Below are 19,803 nucleotides of genomic sequence, written 5' to 3' on the forward strand. Positions count from 1 at the left end.
ATGGGCTGGTCCCCTTGCCCGTCGTCTCTTACCTCCTGGGAAGCCGCAAGGCGCCCCGAGGCGGCGACGCTAAACACAAGGCAAGCCGGGCTGGTGCTTTCCAGAAACTCCCCAAGAACCTGCCGGTTGTCCTCGTTTTCCAAATACTGACTCCATTTCTCCTCCGTGAACCCCAGCATCATCGCCAGGCGGCCGCCGAGGAAGCGCACCCGCGCGTCTTGGGCGAAACTCCGCGCTCTCCTGGCCGCCGCCTCCTCCTCGTTCTCCTCCTCCTCGTTCTCCTCCTCCTCCTCCTCCTCCTCGAGCTCCACAGCGCCCACTGCCTCCAGGCCGGCCCCCGAGATTAGGGGAAGGGTCGGGGCTTCTCTGAAGTCTCGCGCCTCTCGGGCTGCCACCTGGGCTGCCATTGGGCAACCGTCCGAGGGAACGCGGGGCCGACTGGCTCCTCACCCGAGACTCTGGGCCCCCCGAAGTGAGCGAAGACACCTCCGGAAGCGCCCACCCTCCTCCGCGGTCGCCGCGAGCGCAGACCCTAGCCTCCCACCTGCTGCTACTTAGCAGCCGCGCCACTGCGCACAGCCGTAGCCTCGCAGGCCGAGGCGAAGGCCTGGGACAAGCAGCGCGTCCCGTTTCCCGGGGGACGGTGTCCCCGCCCCAGCCCGCTGGGGGCGGAGTGAGCGCACCGCGCCACCGCCCAGTAGACGCCAAGGCCAAGGCCGAGGGGAGAGGCCCTCGGGCTCTAGGTCCCGAACAGGGCCGAGAAGACGCGTGTCTGGGGTGGGTCTGAGCCCCAAGTACGCTCGCTCCACTGCCCTCCGGCTCCTTCGCCTACTGGACACTTGGTGGGGATCCCAGCATTGGTTAAGTGCTCTGGATGAAGCAATGCTCTCTTGTGCCAAGCTCCGTGCTAATCTCTTACCTTGACTAGTTGACATAATCCGTAGAAAGCCAAGTCTCTGACTGGTTAGTCTTTGTTTTATGGGCAGGGGACTAAGTTACAAAAATAATTTAACAGAGAAGTTTCGGGGCCCAAGTTGAAGGCTGTTATTCACCTTTCCCAAGGTGTCCAAATATTACCAGAAAAGAGCCAGTCCTGCAATTCAACTTTCCTAGTTGTGGGAATCCAAGATCTAAGTACTCGAAGTCCTCCTGATTCCCATCCTCAACCTGACACTTACTGGAACGTCAGTACACCCAGTAAGAGAACGCACAATGCCCTTTCGTGATCTCCAAAATGTTCCGAAAATCTATAGTTTTATCATTTAATTCAAGAGTAAAAATGTCAAAGAGAAAAAGCTTCAGATTAAAAACAGTTTCATGATACTGAAATAGGATTTCACTGCGGTCCATTAGTGGCTTTTGTTGAGACTATTATGGAAATTCTAATTATTAAAGCAACCAGAATTTTGAGGAGGAGTCCTCAACTAAACTTTTAAGTTTCCTTTGTTAATTGTTTATTTCAAACTAAAGTCTTCAATCCCCACCCCTTCCGTGGGGGCTACTGAAGGACTGTTGCCTACAATAATCCATTTAATACCTGAATATTGATAGACATTTCCAGAAGATGAGATTTCAACGATTTTTTTCTTTTCAGGATATTAACTGCCCCTGAAAACCATCTACAAGTTTCCAGTTATATGATCAGATCAGAATCTTGAAATAACACAGGCCCTTGAAAAACTTTGATAATGACTTCTAACCTGTCAAGGCTGCTTTATATTGTCCATAATAATCTTTGGGGCTCCCAGTTGCTGGTATACAAGGCTAGCAATCACCAGTTCCTTCTCTCCCCTCTTATATTCCAGCTTCACATCCCTGTACCCTAGAAAACCAGGAATTCTGTGAATAATAGTTGAATTAAATTGAAAGTGAATAACCACTTTCAAATCTAGCAGGAAAATTTTTTAAATAATGCTAACTTTAAAGTGCAATTTCCAAAAAGTTAAATATGTAACTCGAAATATAAGATGAAGATATGTCAAAGATTTATTTAACTCATAAATGAGGAAAGCAACAAAATTATGTAAGTTCCAAGGACAGTTCGAGAAAGAAATTTAGCAGCATTGGAGAAAGACAGGGTGAGTCAGATGGCTAGGTTCAATACAATACTCATTAATGTCATACAGGGCAAAATAATCCTTTGTTTTTTAAAAAATAATTTGTTTTTCCGAAATAAATTACATCTGTATTGAACAAAAATCTGTAAATAAAAACATAACTTCACAGAGTTTGAGACTTTGATCAATAGTAGTTAATGAGTCCAAAAAAGATACTTTTCCCTAAATAATTAATAATCCTTTCATTGGCTGGTGAAGCAATGTTTCAATGTGACAGTGAATGAATATGGCTTTACCTTGTTCCCAAGTTTTATATATTTTTTCTCAATAATAATAGCTAACATTGATCAAGTGCCAACTATGTGCCATGTACTGTGCTGAGTTCATTCATTTGTCTAACAAATCTTTATTGAATGCCTACTAAGTGCCAAGCACTGTTCTAGGTGCTGGGAAATATAACAGAAAACAAAACAGATTAAGTTTCTACCCTCATATTGGTGATACAGGCTAGATTTCTACTGAATAGAGTGGATCTACACCAACTGAATTTGCATTCCATTTCTATTTTCTAGGTGCCTGAGTTTCCTCACCTGAAATAGGAAAAATAAAATGGTAGATGAGATTATTTTTTAGCAAATATCTCTCCCCCAACCCCACCTTCATGAAAAGAGTATGCTTATACCTTTTTGTGCTATTAAAGTTGTGGCTGGCCATGTGACTTGCTTTGGTCCATAGGATATTGGCAGACATAACAAACAGAGGCATCGCTTCTTTTGGCTAAGATCAAGTGTAGTAGCAAACAGACACTTGGAATGTCTTCGCATGGTGAGGCTTGCCTTCTTGTGCCTCTGCCACTAGAAGAACATCCCTAGTTAGCTTGCTAATGCAGGGAACCAGCCTGGACCTGACTTTTGTAGCTCAGAGGCAAGTCCAGTGAAGGCTAGTCTTGATCAATCTACTCTCAGTCAGCCCACAGATGCATGAAAATAATGAATGATTATTGTTTTAAGCTATGTAGTTGTGGTGAGGTTTGTTATGTAGTGATAGTATGGTAATAGTAAATGATACACCACATTATAGAGTTGTGAGAAATAATTCGGCTTAAATATGTTAAAAGCACAAACACTTAGGCCAATGCCTGGCACATTTATTATTAGTTGTGGAGGGGGAAATATGAGAAACTAGTCAAGCAAAGATATAATATGTTTATTATGTCAGATGTGAAAGGAAATTAAATTTTGGGACTCTAAACTCATTTAGCCAATGGGAAAAGTCAAGCTGGGAACTGGGTCATGCAAATCTGCCTCCCCCTTTTGGTTCCTAAATAAGATGGCTACAAGATGAAAGGCTACACGCCTCCCCCATATTTTGCCCACAGGGAAATTATTGGTGAGCTGTTAAAACTTCACCATGGCAATGCAAATTGATAGCTTGTCTTTCCAGGTGCAATCACCCACCAGGCACAAATGCATATCTGATTGTTCCCCTACCCCATTTTGTTATCTTATGTAAAATGCGATTTCTCACATTCTTCCTCTGCCCGCTTTTGTTTATGTGAAAACCTGTGTGCTTCTCAATATCCTGCCCTTTCCCCTTTAAATTTGGAGCCCTCAAATTTATCTTCGGAGAAAGGCATAGACTTGTCTCCCACAGTGTCCTTAACTTTGGCAAACAAATCTCCTAAAATGATTGAGACTTGACTCGTCATTTTCCTCAATTGCCACAGATGATAAATTCTAAGAAGAAAAGCAACGGAGGGTAAAAGGTTGGTTATGGAGAGCGTGTTAATTATCATTTGTGTTTAAGGAAGGGCTTACTTTTAAGCAGAATTCTGAGAGTGAGCCATGGGTTCTGGAAGAACATTTCAGGCAGAGGGAAGAGCAAGTAGATCCACAAGAGAGGATGCTTGATTTTTGAAGAAACAGCAAGAATGCCAGTAAGAGGGAGAATAGCAAGAGATGAGGACAAAGAAGAAATATGAGACAAAATCACATAGGGCTGTGATAACAGCTAGGATTTCCTTAAAAGAAGATGATGTAGCAGAAACTGCTAACTGTCCCCAGTGTCCATTCACCTTTTCCTTCGCTTGGTAATACGACATTTACCCCTATTCCAAGTTTTAATGGGACTCATGTTCACCCAAACTGTATACCTCATTTACTTTCACTTCACATTAGCTAAAAGGGAAACTGGAAATATTCTTTGTAGCTAACGTGAAGTGAAAGTAAATGAGGTATAAAATGCTTGTATCATATTCTTAGAATTTCCCAGTTCTCCATTTCCTCTTGTCTTTCCAACTTGCTGACTAGTATATCAACATGAAATGCTGAACCGTGTTCAATTATACAAATGTCCCTCAAACATATAGCAAGATGCTCAACTTCCCTCACAAAAGAAAAATACAAATTCAAACAAGAATACAATACTATTTTTTCACTTACTGGTTTTAAGACTGACATCATATTATTGGCATGGCTGGGGAAACAGGCACTTTCATACATCACTTCCGGAAATTCAAAATGATACAACCCCATAGAATTCACTGATTTCTAGAAAAAATCCTATGGATTTGTCCTTTGACCCAGCATCTTTATTCTAGAAATCTATACACAAGGTTAGTCATTATTGCACTAATAGTAAGAGCAAAAGACTGGAAATAAGCCAAATATCCTGCCATAGGAGATGGGTTCAATAAACTAACATCCAAACAATGGAGTAATATACAGCTAAGAAAAGAGAATGCAACCAGCTGGGGCCTCCTGGCACCCCCACCCATGTTCTACAGCCGACAGAGTTCTAATTTCCCCCTGGGATGGATTGCCCAGAGTGCAGGACAGGCTACCACCTTGGCTGTTTGTGTGTCTCAGCCAGTCCAGCCTATGGGTCTTGGAGAGCTCAAACCAATCAGGAGCTGAAGGGATCCCCAACACAGCACAGCTGCTCTACCAAAAAGCAGCCAGACTGCTTCTTTAAGTGGGTGCCTGATCCTGTTCCTCCTGACTGGATGAGAGTTCCCAAGTGGAGTCTCCAGCCACCACCTACAGGTGTGTTTGGGCCAGCAACAGGTCAGTACCCATCTGGGATGGACCTTCCAGAGGAAAGGGCAGGCTGCCATCTTTGCTGTTTTGCAGCCTTCGCTGGTGGTACCTCTAAATATGGAAAAAGTTGAGGTAAGTAGGTTCTGGAGCCGATCCCCAGCAAACCACAGCAGCCCTATGGAAGAGTAGCTGGACTCTTAAAAGAAAAACAAACAGAAAACATCAACAACAACAAAACCCACAAAAACCCCATCCAAAGATCAGCAACCTGAAAGATCAAATGCAGATAAGCCAACAAAGATGGGAAAGAATCAATGCAAAAATGCTGAAAACTCAAACAACCCCTTTTCATCCAAATGACTGCAACACTCCTCCAGCAAGGACTCAGAACTGGGCTGAGGCTAAGATGGCTGAAATGACAGAAGTAGCCATCAGAATGTGGGTAAAAATATAAAAATGAACTTTGCTGAGCTAAAGGAGCCTGTTGTAACCCGATGCAAAGAAGCTAAGAATCTTGATAAAAACAATGCAGGAGCTGTGCGTGCTGGCTCATGCCTGTAATCCTGGCACTTTGGGAGGCTGATGCAGGTGGATGACATGAAGTCAGGAGTTCAAGACCAGCCTGGCCAACATGGTGAAACCCCATCTCTACGAAAAATACAAAAATTATCCAGGCCTGGTAGCACATGCCTGTAATCCCAGCTATTCGGGAGGCTGAAATAGAAGAATTGCTTGAACCTGGGAGGCGGAGATTGTGGTGAGCCGAGATCGTGCCAGTGCACTCCAGCCTGGGTGACAGAGCAAGACTCCATCTGAAAACAAACAAACAAACAAAAAACAATGCAGGAGCTGACAGCCAAAACAACCAGTTTAGAGAGGAACATAACCAACCCGATGGAGCTGAAAAACACACTACAAGAACTTCACAATTCAATCACAAGTATTAATAGCAGAGTAGACGAAGTGGAGGAAAGAATCTCAGAGCTTGAAGACTATCTTTCTGAAATAAGACAGGCAGATTAAGAATAGAGAAAAAAGAATGAAAAGGAATGAACAGGCTAGGCGTGGTGGCTCATGCCTGTAATCCCAGCACTTTGGGAGGCTGAGGCGGGTGGATCACAAGGTCAGGAGATCGAGACCAACCTGGCTAACACGGTGAAACCCTGTCTCTACTAAAAATACAAAAAATTAGCCAGGCGTGGCAGCATGCGCCTGTAGTCCCAGCTACTTGGGAGGCTGAGGCAGGAGGATGGCGTGAACCCAGGACATGGAGCTTGCAGTGAGCCGAGATCACGCCACTGCACTCCAGCCTGGGTGACAGAGAGAGACTCTGTCTCAAAAAAAAAAAAAAAGAAAAGAAAAAGAAAAAGAAAAGGAATGAACAAAACCTCTCAGAAATATAGGATTATATAAAGAGACCAAATCTATAACTAATTGGTGTCCCTGAAGGAGACGGAGAGAATGAAACTGAGAGGTGACAGCATGCTGGCAGCCCTTGCAGCCCTCGCTTGCTCTGGCGCCTCCTCAGCCTTGGTGCCCACTCTGGCCATGCTTAAGGAGCCCTTCAGCCTGCCACTGCACTGTGGGAGCTGGTGAGGTTGTGGAGAAAAAGGAATGCTTTTACACTGTTGGTGGGAAAGTAAATTAGTTCAACCATTGTGAGAGACAGTGTGGCAATTCCTCAAAGACCTAGAGGCAGCAATACCATTTGACCCAGCAATCGTATTACTGGGTAAATGCCCAAAGGAATATAAATTGTTCTATTATACATGCATGTGTATGTTCATTGCAGCACTGTTCACAATATCAAAGACATGGAATCAACATAAATGCCTATCAATAACAGACTGGATAAAGAAAATTTGGTATATGTATACCATGGAATACTATGCAGCCATAAAAAGGAACAAGATTGTGTCCTTTGTAGGGACATGGATAGAGTTGGATACTGTTATCCTTAGCAAACTAACTCAGGAACAGAAAACCAAATACTGCATCCTCACTTGCAAGTGGGAGCTGAATGATAAGAATACGTGAACACACTGAGGGGAACGACACATACTGGGGCCTATCAGAGGGTGGGGTGTGGGAAGAGGGAGAGCAGTAGGAAGAATAGCTAATGGATGCTGGGCTTAATACCTGGGCGATGGGATGATCTGTGCAGCAAAGCACCATGGCACACATTTACCTATGTAACAAACCTGCACATCCTACACATGTACCAGTGAACTTAAAGTTGGAAATTTTTTTAAAAAGGGAGAGAGAAGTTATGAGATGTGGTTAGATTCTGAATATGTTTTAAAAGTGAAGCCACAAGGAGTTGTTAATGATTTGAATATAAGATATATAAAAAGTAATGAGTATGGATTAATATAATTTTTTTCTGATAAAGTAAGGGATAGATTTAAAATGTGATGAAAGGCTAGGTGCAGTGTTCATACCTCTAATCCTAGCTCTTTGGGGGGCTGAGGCAGGAGGATTGCTTGAGGCCAGGAGTTTGAGAACCACCTGGGAAACATAGTGAAATCCCATTTCTAATAAAAATAAGTTTTAAAAAGATTACCTGAGCATGGTGCCATGTGGTTGTACTTCCAGCTACTTAGAAGGCTGAAGCAGGAGAATTGCTTGAGCCCAGGATGTCGAGGCTGCAGGAAGCCACGCTCACAACACTGTATTCCAGCCTGGGCAACAGAGTGAGACCCTCTCTTAAAAAAAAAAAAAAAAAAAAAAACAGCTGAGATAAGGAAACCTGCAAAATAAAATAGATTTGAGGAAGGAAATGAAGAGATTGGCTTTGGGTATGTTAAATGTGCGGTATCTATTAAACATTCACATGGAGATAGTGAAATGACAAATGGATTTATAGTATAGGTTCAGGAAAGAGGTCCAACCTAGATAAATAAATTTGGAAATCATCAGCACAGAAATGATATTTGAAGTTATGAGACTAGACAAGGTTACCTAAGGTTGTATAAAGACCAAACCCTGAGGCTGAGGAGGCACCAGTAAAGAACGCTGAAAAGAAAACTGGTAAAGATAGGGGGTAGCAGTGAGAGAGTGTATCGATTAGAAATGAAATAATGAGTAGTTACTTTCAATTGTCAGAAATGAAGAAGCCTCTGGTAAGACCATGACGGTGAGTAGCTGAGGTAGAGTGAGAAATAAAAAGCATATAATGTACAAAGAGAACCAAGTGAAAGCAGATTTCTAGAAGCCAATGGAAAAAAAAGACTTCCAGAAAAAGGGAGTAGCCAACTGTGCAAATGCTGAGGGGTCAAGTAAGATGAAGACTTGAATCAACTGTTGGACCTCATCACATGGAGCGGTCATTCATGACTTTGAAAAGAAGTCTGTCAATGGAGCAGTAGGGTCAAAAGTCTGGTTGGAATAAGTTTAAGAGAGAGTGGAAGAAGAAAATTTAGAGAGAGTAAGTGTGGAAAACTCTTTCTAGAAGGAACAGAGAAATGGAGTAGAAAGTAGGTATAGAAACAAAAGTTTTCTTTTTATAGGCATTTTCTTATTTTTAAAATATATCTCTTCATTTTCTTTTTCTGATAAAAGCAATTCAATAGAGAGGGAAAAGTTGCTGATGCTGGAGAGAAAAGGAAGGAATTGCTATCTTTGAGTAGGTAAGAAGAGGATGCAATCTAGTCTTAAACAGAGATTAACCTTTAGAAACATAGATTTCATCCATAGAAGCAGGAGGAAAGGCAGAGTAAGATATAGGTAGCTTGATAAATGTGGGAGTGGGAGACATAGATGCTTATGTCTATTTTCAACTTCTTTTTTTTTTCTTTTATTGGTACAGATGGGGTTTTACCCTATTGCTCAGGCTGGTCTTGAACTCCTAGCTTCATGCCTCAAGTGATCCTCCACCTCAGCCTCCCAAAATGCTGGGATTTGTGAGCCACTGTGCTGGCCCTGATTGTGTCTATTTTCTAATGAAATAAAAGCAAAGTCATCAACTAAGAATGCAAAATAAGGAGGAAGTGTTCAGGAGACTGGAAAAGTGAATAAACTATGGAATATAGTATATTTGCAGAGCAGCAATAAAGGCCCACTTGAGTGTAATTATCATGGATTTGGATGTTTTCCTCCAGCCTTATTCAACTGCATGGTTATCAGCGCTATGTTGGCTGGATATAACCATGACTGGTTTGGATTTTGCCAGGATAGTTTGATTGAGACACATTAGGGCAGGAGACTTCAGGGGATATAAAAGTGACTCATTAATATTTTACTATAATAACTAAGCTGGGTAAGGAGGGAAGTGAAGACATGAAGAAATTGAGAGGCAATAAAAAGGCAATGACATCAATGGATTGCTCGACCAGGTAGGGTCAAAGATTTTTAAAGTGTGAGTAGTTGAGTAAGTGAGCTAGAAAGATAGGAGGTAGCAGCAATAATATAATGATTAGAAGTGAATTAATGTAATGGGGGCAGTTACTTACATTTATCGGAAATGAAGAGGTCTAGGGTAAGACCACTGGGGTGAGTAGCTGAGGTAGGGTGGACTTGAGGATCACTGTAAGAGGAGAGGTCACATAATCAAGGCTTTGGAAGAATCATCTCTATGGCTATTGAAAGCACCAAAACTTGTTACAGAAGTAGTGTTAGACAGAGTGATAGTGTGCCAAGAGCTCTGTGAAGGAGTGGCCAGGGGTCTGGGGATGACTACAAGTTTGTGTGATTATGTGAATTATCTCACATAATTCTCACAGTGACTCTAGAGATATTACAGTTATTATCTCCATTTAACATATGAGGCAGCTGGCACTCAGATTAAATAACTCATCTAACATATGGTAAATATGCAATCTCTTGTTTGGGAAAATAGTATTCATGCTGAACACCCCAAGGGTGAATTCATACTTAGCTTTCAGTACCAGACTAATAAATAATAATACATAATTATTTCCAGTCTCCTATTATTCTATAAGGATGAATAATCCAATCTCACAACTCTTCAAATTTGATGGGCGAGAATTTTAAAAGAATAGGAAGGTTCTGAATAACTGAAAGGAAAAAGAGTGCCCTGAGGAGAAAGGAAAAGGGCAATGTATTAGTCCGTTCTCACACTGCTATAAAGAACTACCTGTGATTTATAAAGAAAAGAGGTATAATTGGCTCACAGTTCTGCAGGCTGTATAGGAAGCATGGCTGGGGAGGTCCTCAGGAAACTTACAGTCATGGTGGAAGGTGAAGGGGAAGCCAGCATGTCCTACAGGGCTGGAGCAGGAGGAATAGACAGCAGGGGGAAGTGCCACACACTTTTAAACAACCAGATCTCATGAGAACTCACTATCATGAGAACAGCAAGGGGGACATCTGCCCCCATGGTCCAATCACCTCCCATCAGGCCCCTCTGCCAACACTGGGGATCACAATTTGATATGAGATTTGGGCAGGGACACAAATCCAAAGTATATCATTTTGCCCCTGACCCCTCTCAAATCTTATGTCCTTCTAACATTTCAAAATACAATCATGTCTTCCCAATAGTCCCCCAAAGTCTTAACTCATGCCAGCATTAACTTAAAAGTCCACAGTCCAAAGTCTCATCTGAAACAAGGCAAGTCCCTTCCACCTATGAGCTTGTAAAATCAAAACCAGTTGTTACTTCCAAGATACAATTTGGATACAGGCATTAGCTAAATACTCCCATTCCAAAAAAGAGAAATTGGCCAGAAACAAAGAGGCTACAGGCTCCATGCAAGTCTGAAACCCAGCAGGGCTGTCATTAAATATTAAAGCTCCAAAATCATCTCCTTTGACTCCATGTCTCACATCCAGGTAGTACTGACAAAAGCAGTGGGCTCCCAAGGCCTTGGGAAGCTCCTCCCCTGTTGCTCTGCAGCATACAGACCCCTTTGCTGCATTCATGGGGTGGCACTAAGTGCATGCAGCTTTTCTAGGCACACAGTGCAAGCCAATGGTGGATCTACCATTCCAGGATCTGGAGGACAGTGGCTCTCTTCTTACAGCTCTACTAGGCAGGACCCCAGTGGAGACTCTGTGTGGGGGCTCCAACACACACATTGCCCCTCCAAACTGCCCTAGTAGAAGTTCTCCAGGAGAGCTCTGCCCCTACAGTACACTTCTGCCTGGACATCCAGGTGTTTCCATACATCCTCTGAAATCTACACAGAGGCTCTGAAGCCTGAATTCTTGCCCTCTGTGCACCTGCAGGCTTAACACCACATGGAAACTGTCAAGGCTTATTGCACCCTGTGGAGTAGCAGCCTGAGGCGTACCTGGGGGACTCTTAGCTACAGCTGGAGCTGGAGTGGCTGGGACACAGGGAGCAGTGTGTCCAAGGTTGCACAGGGCAGCAGGGCCTTGGGTCCAGCCCACAAAACCATTCTTCCCTCCTAGGCCTCCAGGCCTGTGATGGAAGGGGCTACTGTGAAGGTCTCTGAAATGTCTTCAAGGCATTTTCCCCATTCTCTTGGCTATTAACATTTGGCCCCTCCTTACTTATGCATATTTCTGTAGCCACTTGAATTCCTCCCCAGAAAATGAGTTTTTCTTTTCTACCACATGGTCAGGTTGCAAATTTTCTAAACTTTTATGCTGTTTCCCTTTAAAATGTAAGTTCCAGTTTCAAGACCATCTCTTTGTGAATGCATATGACCATATGCTGTTAGAAGCAGCTGTTAGAACAGCTTTTGCTGTTCAAAAACAGACCACTTTTTGAATGCTTTAATGCTTAGAAATTTCTTCCACCAGATATCCTAAATCATCACTCTCAAGTTCAAGATTATCTCCAGCCACCTCCTAAGAATATGGCCACTAGGAGGAGCCTGAGGAAAATCTGGGTTCTCTTAGTGAGGAAAGGGGAAAAAGCATTCATTTGGTAGTCAGCCAAGGGAAGTATGAAGGTGTTTTTGTCTCAGATGCCCCTGCTACATATATAACATCATTGGAAATATCACTTTACACTAACATGATTTCCCATAAATGATGAATACTTTATTACTTTTTTTAAGTATGGCTAAATGTTAAAGGAACTTTATTCTAGCAGAAGCCTTTGACTGAGGTCAACTTAAGATTTTGCAAAGAGAAAGAAAAACAAGGTAAAATTGAGAAAACCATGTGACTTGAGGAATTTTAATATCTGGTTTAGAGACAGAAATAAGCAGGTGAAGGACAAATATAACAGGGAGCTGCTGTTTGGGTCATCAGATACATAATGTGGACAAGGGTGGAGGCAGAGAAGGATTATCCACCAATAGAAAATGCATGCAGATCACAGGCAGAAGTCAACTCATAAGGTAAAGACCATTCAAAGCAGAAATAAAATTAGAGCGATATGGTCTTACCACTGCTGGTTTTGATAGAATAATTAAAAAAACAAAACCAAAAACAGCCGAGTATAGCGGCTCACACCTGTAATCCCCGCACTTTCAGAGGACAAGGCAGGTGGATCACCTGAGGTCAGTAGTTCGAGACTAGACTGGCCAACATGGCGAAACCCATCTCTACTAAAAATACAAAAAAATTAGCTGGGCATGGTGGTGTGCACGCTTAATCCCAGCTACTTGGGAGGCTGAGGCAGGAGAATTACTTGAACGTGGGAGGCAGAGGTTGCAGTGAGCTGAGATTGTGCCATTACACTCCAGCCTGGGCTATAGCTAGGCTTTGTCAAAACAAATAAACAAAACTGAAGCATTTCTGTAGAATGTAACATGAATTTAACAGTTAAAGGAGGAAAAATAGTAAAGAAAAACTAATGAATTTATAGGAAAGAATAATGTTGCAATATCTACAGAGAAAAAACTGTGGTGTACTAAAACTGTCAAAAGCAAGCAATCAAGGCCAGGCACAGTGGCTTAGGCCTATAATCTCAGCACTTTAGGAGGCTGAGGCAGGTGGACTGCTTGAGCCCAGGAGTTCAAGACCAGCCCGAGCAACATGGCAAAACCCCTTTCTACAAAAAAAATTTTAAAAATTAGATAGGCATGGTGACATGCACCTGTAGTCCCAGCTACTGGGGAGGCTGAAGTGGGATAATCAACTGAGCCCAGGAGGTCAAGGCTGCAGTGAGCCATGATGGCACCACTGTATTCCTGCTTGGGTGACAGAACAAGAGCTTGTCTTAAAAATAAATAAATAAATAAATAAACTAAATAAATAAATAAATAAATAAGGTAAGCGATCAAGCAAGGAAACAACCACCACAAGAATCTTGGGAGAGGAAGTCCTCACCTAGTATTTGTCTTGTTTTTCTGTACCAATATAATACACATTACCCTACATTATACGTAACTGTATAGTTTTCTTAGATTTCCTTGTAAATATCTAAGCTCTTTGAAGGCAGGCACTATCAGGGACTGGGTCATTCTGTTAAATCCCCTGCAGCATCTAATTTAGGCCCTCTAGCAATACTATTGTTCATACATTTGTTGAATTGAAAGAAGCACTACAAAGATGTTAAGGAGGGAGGGACTTCTGTGACCCAAGAAATTCCAGTCAGGGAAAGAGTTAGAGCCCCTGAAGGAAAAAAGGGGAAGGATAAATCTGTAAAAAGAGATTTAAATTACAGGTAATCAGAACAGGAAAGAAGTTTTATTTTAGGAGTATTAGCTCCAGAGAAGGAAGAAGATTTAGGGATTAAATAAATTCATCCAAAGAATATGAAAGGGAGTTAAGTTGTAGGGGGTATAAGCACAATTATTTCTGAACTTTTTGTAAATCATATTAAACATCATTATTTCTATTTCTGTTCCTTACACCTTTCCTTGAAATCAGAAATGAAGAGAAAGCTCAGAGAAAGTGGTCAAAGTCAGGCACAGGTGGGAATTAAATGAGGATCTGCAACTCTCTCAGCATTGAGGCAGCACACGTATGTAATTAAAGTGTACATTTGTCTAGTGCTTAATAGTTTAAAAACCTTTCCATATGTGATATCTTACTTATTGGAGAAGGATTAAAGGAGGACATCAGTGTGGTTAGATCAGGTAAATCTCTGTTTTTATTTTATATTTACTTTGAATATGTACCCGCTGGGTGTGACACTGCTAATTGTTTGCATTCTTGCTTCTCTCTCTCTCTCTATATATATATGTGTGTGTGCGTGTGTGTGTGTGTGTGTGTGTGTGTGTGTATGCATTACCTAATATGCTGGTAATGAATTGTTGCAAGATATAGACTATTACATGTAACTGAAATATTTCCAATTCTTTAAAGATTAATATGCCCTCTTTAAGACCCAAAATTCCACCAGCATCATAAGCTCCTTTCCCAACAACCACCATCACCACTTACCCAGAAATTTCAGGACCCCACAAAGAAGGTATTCCCCTTTGTGACACTCATAGCAAAGGTTGCTTGGGCTGAGAAATGTTCGAGTTAACAAAGCGTTCTTTCAGTTCACACCAACGGATTTCCCCCCATAACCATACAAGCCCTGTGCGGTGCATGTAAAGTGGAGGATGTAAATACACTAACCCTCTACAAACCTCAGATTTGTCCTGAAATGGACAAGATCAAGTTCTTAAAGAAGGAAAGGGGTTGATGGAGGCAAAAGGGAGATAATAAACATGACCTAAAATGTCTTTCACTGATTCTATGAAGCACATTTTCCCCCCGTATTTTAACATCTTTGAAAGTGAGATGTGTCATTTGTGGTCTGCCAACAGGCAGGTCTGTTGTAGTTATTATTGCCCATACATCTCCAGCAAGACTTGCAGAATGTATATCATTAGTGTAGAGAAAATTCCCAAAGATAATAATGGAGCCTCCTTTTAAGAAATGCTGCATCGTTTATGCTTTTAAGGACACAGGAGGTATTGGTCGAAAATTGTTGACTTATGGTATATTAGGTATCTATTATTGCATAACAAATTACCCAAAATGTAGCAGTTTGAAACAACAAACATTTATTAGTTTCTGTTGGTCAAGAATCTAGGACCAGCTTAGTTGGGTTTGCCAGTTCAGGGTCTCTCATGAGATGTAGTCAAAATGTTGGCTGGGACTGCAGTCATCTGAATACTTGACAGGGCTGGAGGACCACTTCCAAGCTCACTTAGGTGGTTATTGCCCAGATATCTGAGCAATATTGGGCCTCTTGAAAGGATTATGTATGACATAGTGTATGGCCTCCCTGAAGCAAACAATCTAAGAGAACAACTAAGAGGGAAGCCACGGTGACTTTTTATGACCTAGTGCCTGAAATCATAGCTGTCACATCCACTTTATGCTATTCATTAGAAGCAAGTCATTAAGTCCATGCCACACCCAAGTGGAGGGGAATTAGGCTCCATCTATTGAAGAGAAGAGTATCAAAACATTTGTGAACATAGTTTTAAAACTACCACTCGTGGGCAAAAACATGATAAGGTTATCACTGGCCAGGCATGGTGGCTCACACCTGTAACCCCAACACTTTGAGAGGCTGAGGCAGGAGGATCACTTGAACCCAGGAGTTTGAGACCAGCCTGGAAAACGTGGTCTTCCATTTTTTGTCTTTACAAAAAACTTAAAACTTAGCTAGGCATGGTGGTGTGCACCTATAGTCCCAGCTACTCAGGAGGCTAGGGTGGGAAGATTGCTTGAGCCCAGGGGGTCAAGGCTGCAGTGAGCCAAGATCATTCCACTGCACTCCACCCTGGGCAACAGAGTGAAACTCTGTCTCAAAAACAAACAAACAAAGTCACTGATGTGAAGAAACTATTTCATTTATATATGTATGTATTTTAAATTGGGACATAATTGTATGTATTGTGTAATGATCAAATCAGGGTAATTGACACATCCATCACCTCAGACATTTACCATTTATTTGTGTAGAGAACATTCAAAATCCTCTCTTCTAGCTATTTTAAAATACACTATAATTTACTGTTAATTATAGCCACCCTGCTGTGCTATAGAATTTATTACTCTTATCTAACTTTAATTTTGTATCAATTAACCAACCTCTCTATCCATCCGCCAACCCCCTACCCCTCCCAGCCTCTGGTAACCTCTATTCTATGAGATCAACTTTTTTAGCTTCCACATATGAGTGAGAATGTGCAGTGTTTTTCTGTGCTTAGCTTATTTCACTTACCACAATATCCTCCAGGATCATCCATGTTGCCAAAAATTACAAATCATTTTATTACAGCTAAATAATATTCCATTGTGTATATACACCACATTTTCTTTACCCATTTGTCCATTGATGGGCACTTTGGTTGATTCCGTATCTTAGCTATTGTAAACAGTGCTGCAATAAACATGGGAGTGCAAATATCTCTTCAACATTCTGATTTCCTTTCCTTTGAATATATACTCAGTAGTAGAATTGCTGAATTAAATGCTATTTCTATTTTTAGTTTTCTGAGGAACTTCCATACTGTTTTTTATAATGACTGTACTAATTTTCATTCCTACCAACAATATATGAGAGGCCTTCTTTTTCTGCATCCTTGTCAGCATTTGCTATTTTTTGTTTTTTTGATAATAGCCATTTTAACTGGGATGAGATGATATCTCATTGTCATTTTGACTTGCATTTCCCTGATGATTAGTGATGTTGAGTATTTTTTTCATGTATCTGTTGGCCATTTGTATGTCTTCTCTTGAGAAATGTCAATTCAGATTATTTTGCCCATTTTTTAATCAAGTTATTTGCTTTTTTGCTGTTGGTTGAGTTCCTTATACATTTTGGATATGAATCTCTTGCCAGATGGATAGCTTGCAAATATTTTCTCCCATTTTTTAGGTTGTCTCTTCACTCTGTTGTTTTCCTTTGCTGTGCAGAAGCATTTTAGTTTAATATAATCCCATTTGTCTATTTTGCTTTTGTTAACTGTGTTTTTGAGGTGTTATCCAAAAAAATCTTTGCCTAGACCAATGGCTTGATGTGTTTCCCCCATGTTTTCTTCTAGTGATTTCACTTTTGGGTCTTACCTTTAATTCTTTAATCCATTTTGAGTTGATTTTTGTATATGGTAAGAGATAGGGGTCTAGTTCTATTCTTCTTCATATGGATAGTTTTCCAAGTACCATTTGTTGAAGAGACTATCCTTTCCCCATTGTATGTTCTTGAACTCCTGGCCTCAAGTGATCTTCCCACCATAGTCTCTCAAAGTGCTGGGATTACAGGCGTGAGCCACCACACCCAGCCTCCAGTTATATGTTCTTGGAGCCTTTGTTGAAAATCAGTTGGCTGTGAATATGTGGATTTATTTCTGAGTTCTCTATTCTGTTCCATTTGTCTACCTAGACTGTTTTTAGGCCAGTATCATTCTGTTTTGGGTACTATAGCTTTGTAATATATTTCAAAGTCTGGTAGTGTGATGACTCACAGCTTTGTTCTTTTTGTTCAAATTGCTTTGGCTATTCAGAGTCTTTTGTGGTTCCATACAAATCTTAGCATTTTTTTCTATTTCTGTGAAGAATGTTGTTAGTGTTTTGATAGAGGTTACATTGAATCTATAGATTACTTTGGGTAATATATTTCACTTGTATTTCTAATGTAGAAAGAAGAATGATATATGATAAAATATATCAATAAGTCTAACAGCTCTTTTATAAGTTTAAAAAAGCTTTTAAATGATATTAAAGTAATGGATTATAGTGTAATTGGCAGGGTTTTTTTTAGTGGTATATGAAATAATCAATTGTGTCTTATATTCAATAAGTACAGTTAACAGATTTTTTTGAAAAATCACTGAAAAGACAGTTTAGGAAGTAATCACATTTGTTGACGTACAAACCAGCTGTAATCGTTTCCCTTTCTCTGATTTGCCTTCTAAGATGGTTTGAGGCTTCATAATCCACTGAAGCTGCATCTTACATACATTTTACAGGAATTTTTGAGTCAGTCTTAAGTATCCTGAAGTGAAATGACTTTTCCACTTGCATTTTTCCTTGATTTTCATGTTTCTCAGCAAAATCTTTAAGTAACTGCATGGGCCTTTTTATTATCTTAATAACTAAAAGAATGGTTTTGGGATTGGGTTTTTCCATCCACATACTGGAAGTCTGAAGCATGGGCAGAGAATAAACGCACCTACTCAGGGTGCACATTAATCTGGGACACCAGTATAACCACACTGGTTGGTTATTAAAATATTGACATAATTCCATACAAGGAGGCAATTCCATACAAGAAACTTCTAGTTCCTGACTCCCCTACTACCACTCCACAACCTCCCCAGAACCCAGCAACTAAGGGGAGGGAGGGAAATTGCTCTAGGACCTTCCTCCATTACTATGTCCAGCATCCCTTCTGACTGATGAATGTTGTGCTGTGTTACAATTGAACGCAAGAATAAAAGTACTTCCAGCTACTTATCAAATTGGTGGACATATTTACATAGACTTTTAGTACAAATTGGCATCCACAATATCGTGAAAAACAGAGCAAAACAAGGAGAAATGAGTTTTTTTCTATAGAACCCCAAAACTCTGTTCTAGTCATAACTTGCTCCATAAAAACGAAAATACAGGCCGAGCACGGTGCCTCACACCTGTAATCCCAGCACTTTGGGAGGCCGAGGTGGGCAGATCATGAGGTCAGGAGTTCTACACCAGCCTGGCCAATATGGTAAAACCCTGTCTCTACTAAAAATACAAAAATTATCAGGGTGCCTGTAGTGGGAGGTCAGGAGTTCTAGACCAGCCTGGCCAATATGGTAAAACGCTGTCTACTAAAAATACAAAAATTATCCAGGCGCCTGTAGTCCCAGCTACATGGGAGGCTAAGGCAGAAGAATCGCTTGAACTCGGGAGGCGGAGGTTGCAGTGAGCCGAGATCACGCCACTGCACTCCAGCCTGGGCAACAGAGCAAGACTCCATCTCAAAAAAAAAAAAAAGAAAAGAAAATTAAATTTAAATAAGGTTATAAATGATAATCAGAATAGGGCTTAATTTTCTAACAATTTTATGTCTGTCCACATAATTAACGACAGAGAATAAACAACTATAATGCCAAACCATAGTAACATAAATTTAATTCTGCCTTATAAACATATATGATGCTCCACCTAACATGTACACACATACATTTCATGTGTACATATATGAACTTGACAAAGAATAAGTTAACGTAAAGAGCTGCAAAAACATAAAATAGTTACATTAAAGTGGTAACTTTACAGTATTACTGAATTGGGTTGGAATCTTTTTTTCAGTTAGCTTATTGTTTGCCATTAGATTATTTTCCTCAACAGTGATTTTCAGACTTGTTAAGGTGACCAAATACTTGGAAGCCATAATGCCCTTTACATAGCACCATGATTTACTGATGTATTTAATTCCAGCATAACATTATACAAGCAAGGAACAATTTTACCAGCAGAAAATATAACTTTATTATGGTTCCACATCTAAACATCTAAAAAATACTACTACTATAAATAAAATATTTATGAAACCACAATTCATAGCAGGATAATAAATAACAAAATTTGAACCAAACCAACCACCTAGAAAGACATGATTCAAAGACAAACTGGCGTTTATGACAACTGCTCGTTTAATTTCCTCCTCTTCCCTACAATTTGCTTTTGTCTGATCTTAACACCCACATCTGATTTCTTAAGTCTCTGACCCTGACTTGAAACCTGTTAACTTGCTTCAGATTACCTGAGCCTCAGCTCCTCCCCGTAGATATGGTCTGAATAGACTCCAGTATCTCCGCAACTGCTGGCCTGCCCATTCCTAGGCATAGGGCAAATGGATCTCAAGGAGCTCCAGAAATCCAGCTGAGGAT

At 40.9% G+C, this 19,803-nt stretch overlaps 1 protein-coding gene across 1 annotated transcript in view; it reads right to left on the minus strand.

Moving 5' to 3' along the window:
• DNAH11 (dynein axonemal heavy chain 11) overlaps nucleotides 1-646 on the minus strand; it is a 359,682-nt gene extending 359,036 nt beyond the window's left edge. Inside the window, exon 1 of the mRNA XM_054559402.2 lies at nucleotides 33-646. Coding sequence (XP_054415377.1) covers nucleotides 33-407 — 375 coding nt within the window. The 5' untranslated portion in view covers nucleotides 408-646. The remainder of the gene's footprint in view (nucleotides 1-32) is intronic.
• Between the last annotated feature and the right edge of the window lie 19,157 nt (nucleotides 647-19,803).

The sequence above is a fragment of the Pongo abelii genome, chromosome 6 (genome assembly GCF_028885655.2).
Source record: "Pongo abelii isolate AG06213 chromosome 6, NHGRI_mPonAbe1-v2.0_pri, whole genome shotgun sequence".
In the NCBI taxonomy this organism is placed as follows: Eukaryota; Metazoa; Chordata; class Mammalia; order Primates; family Hominidae; genus Pongo; species Pongo abelii.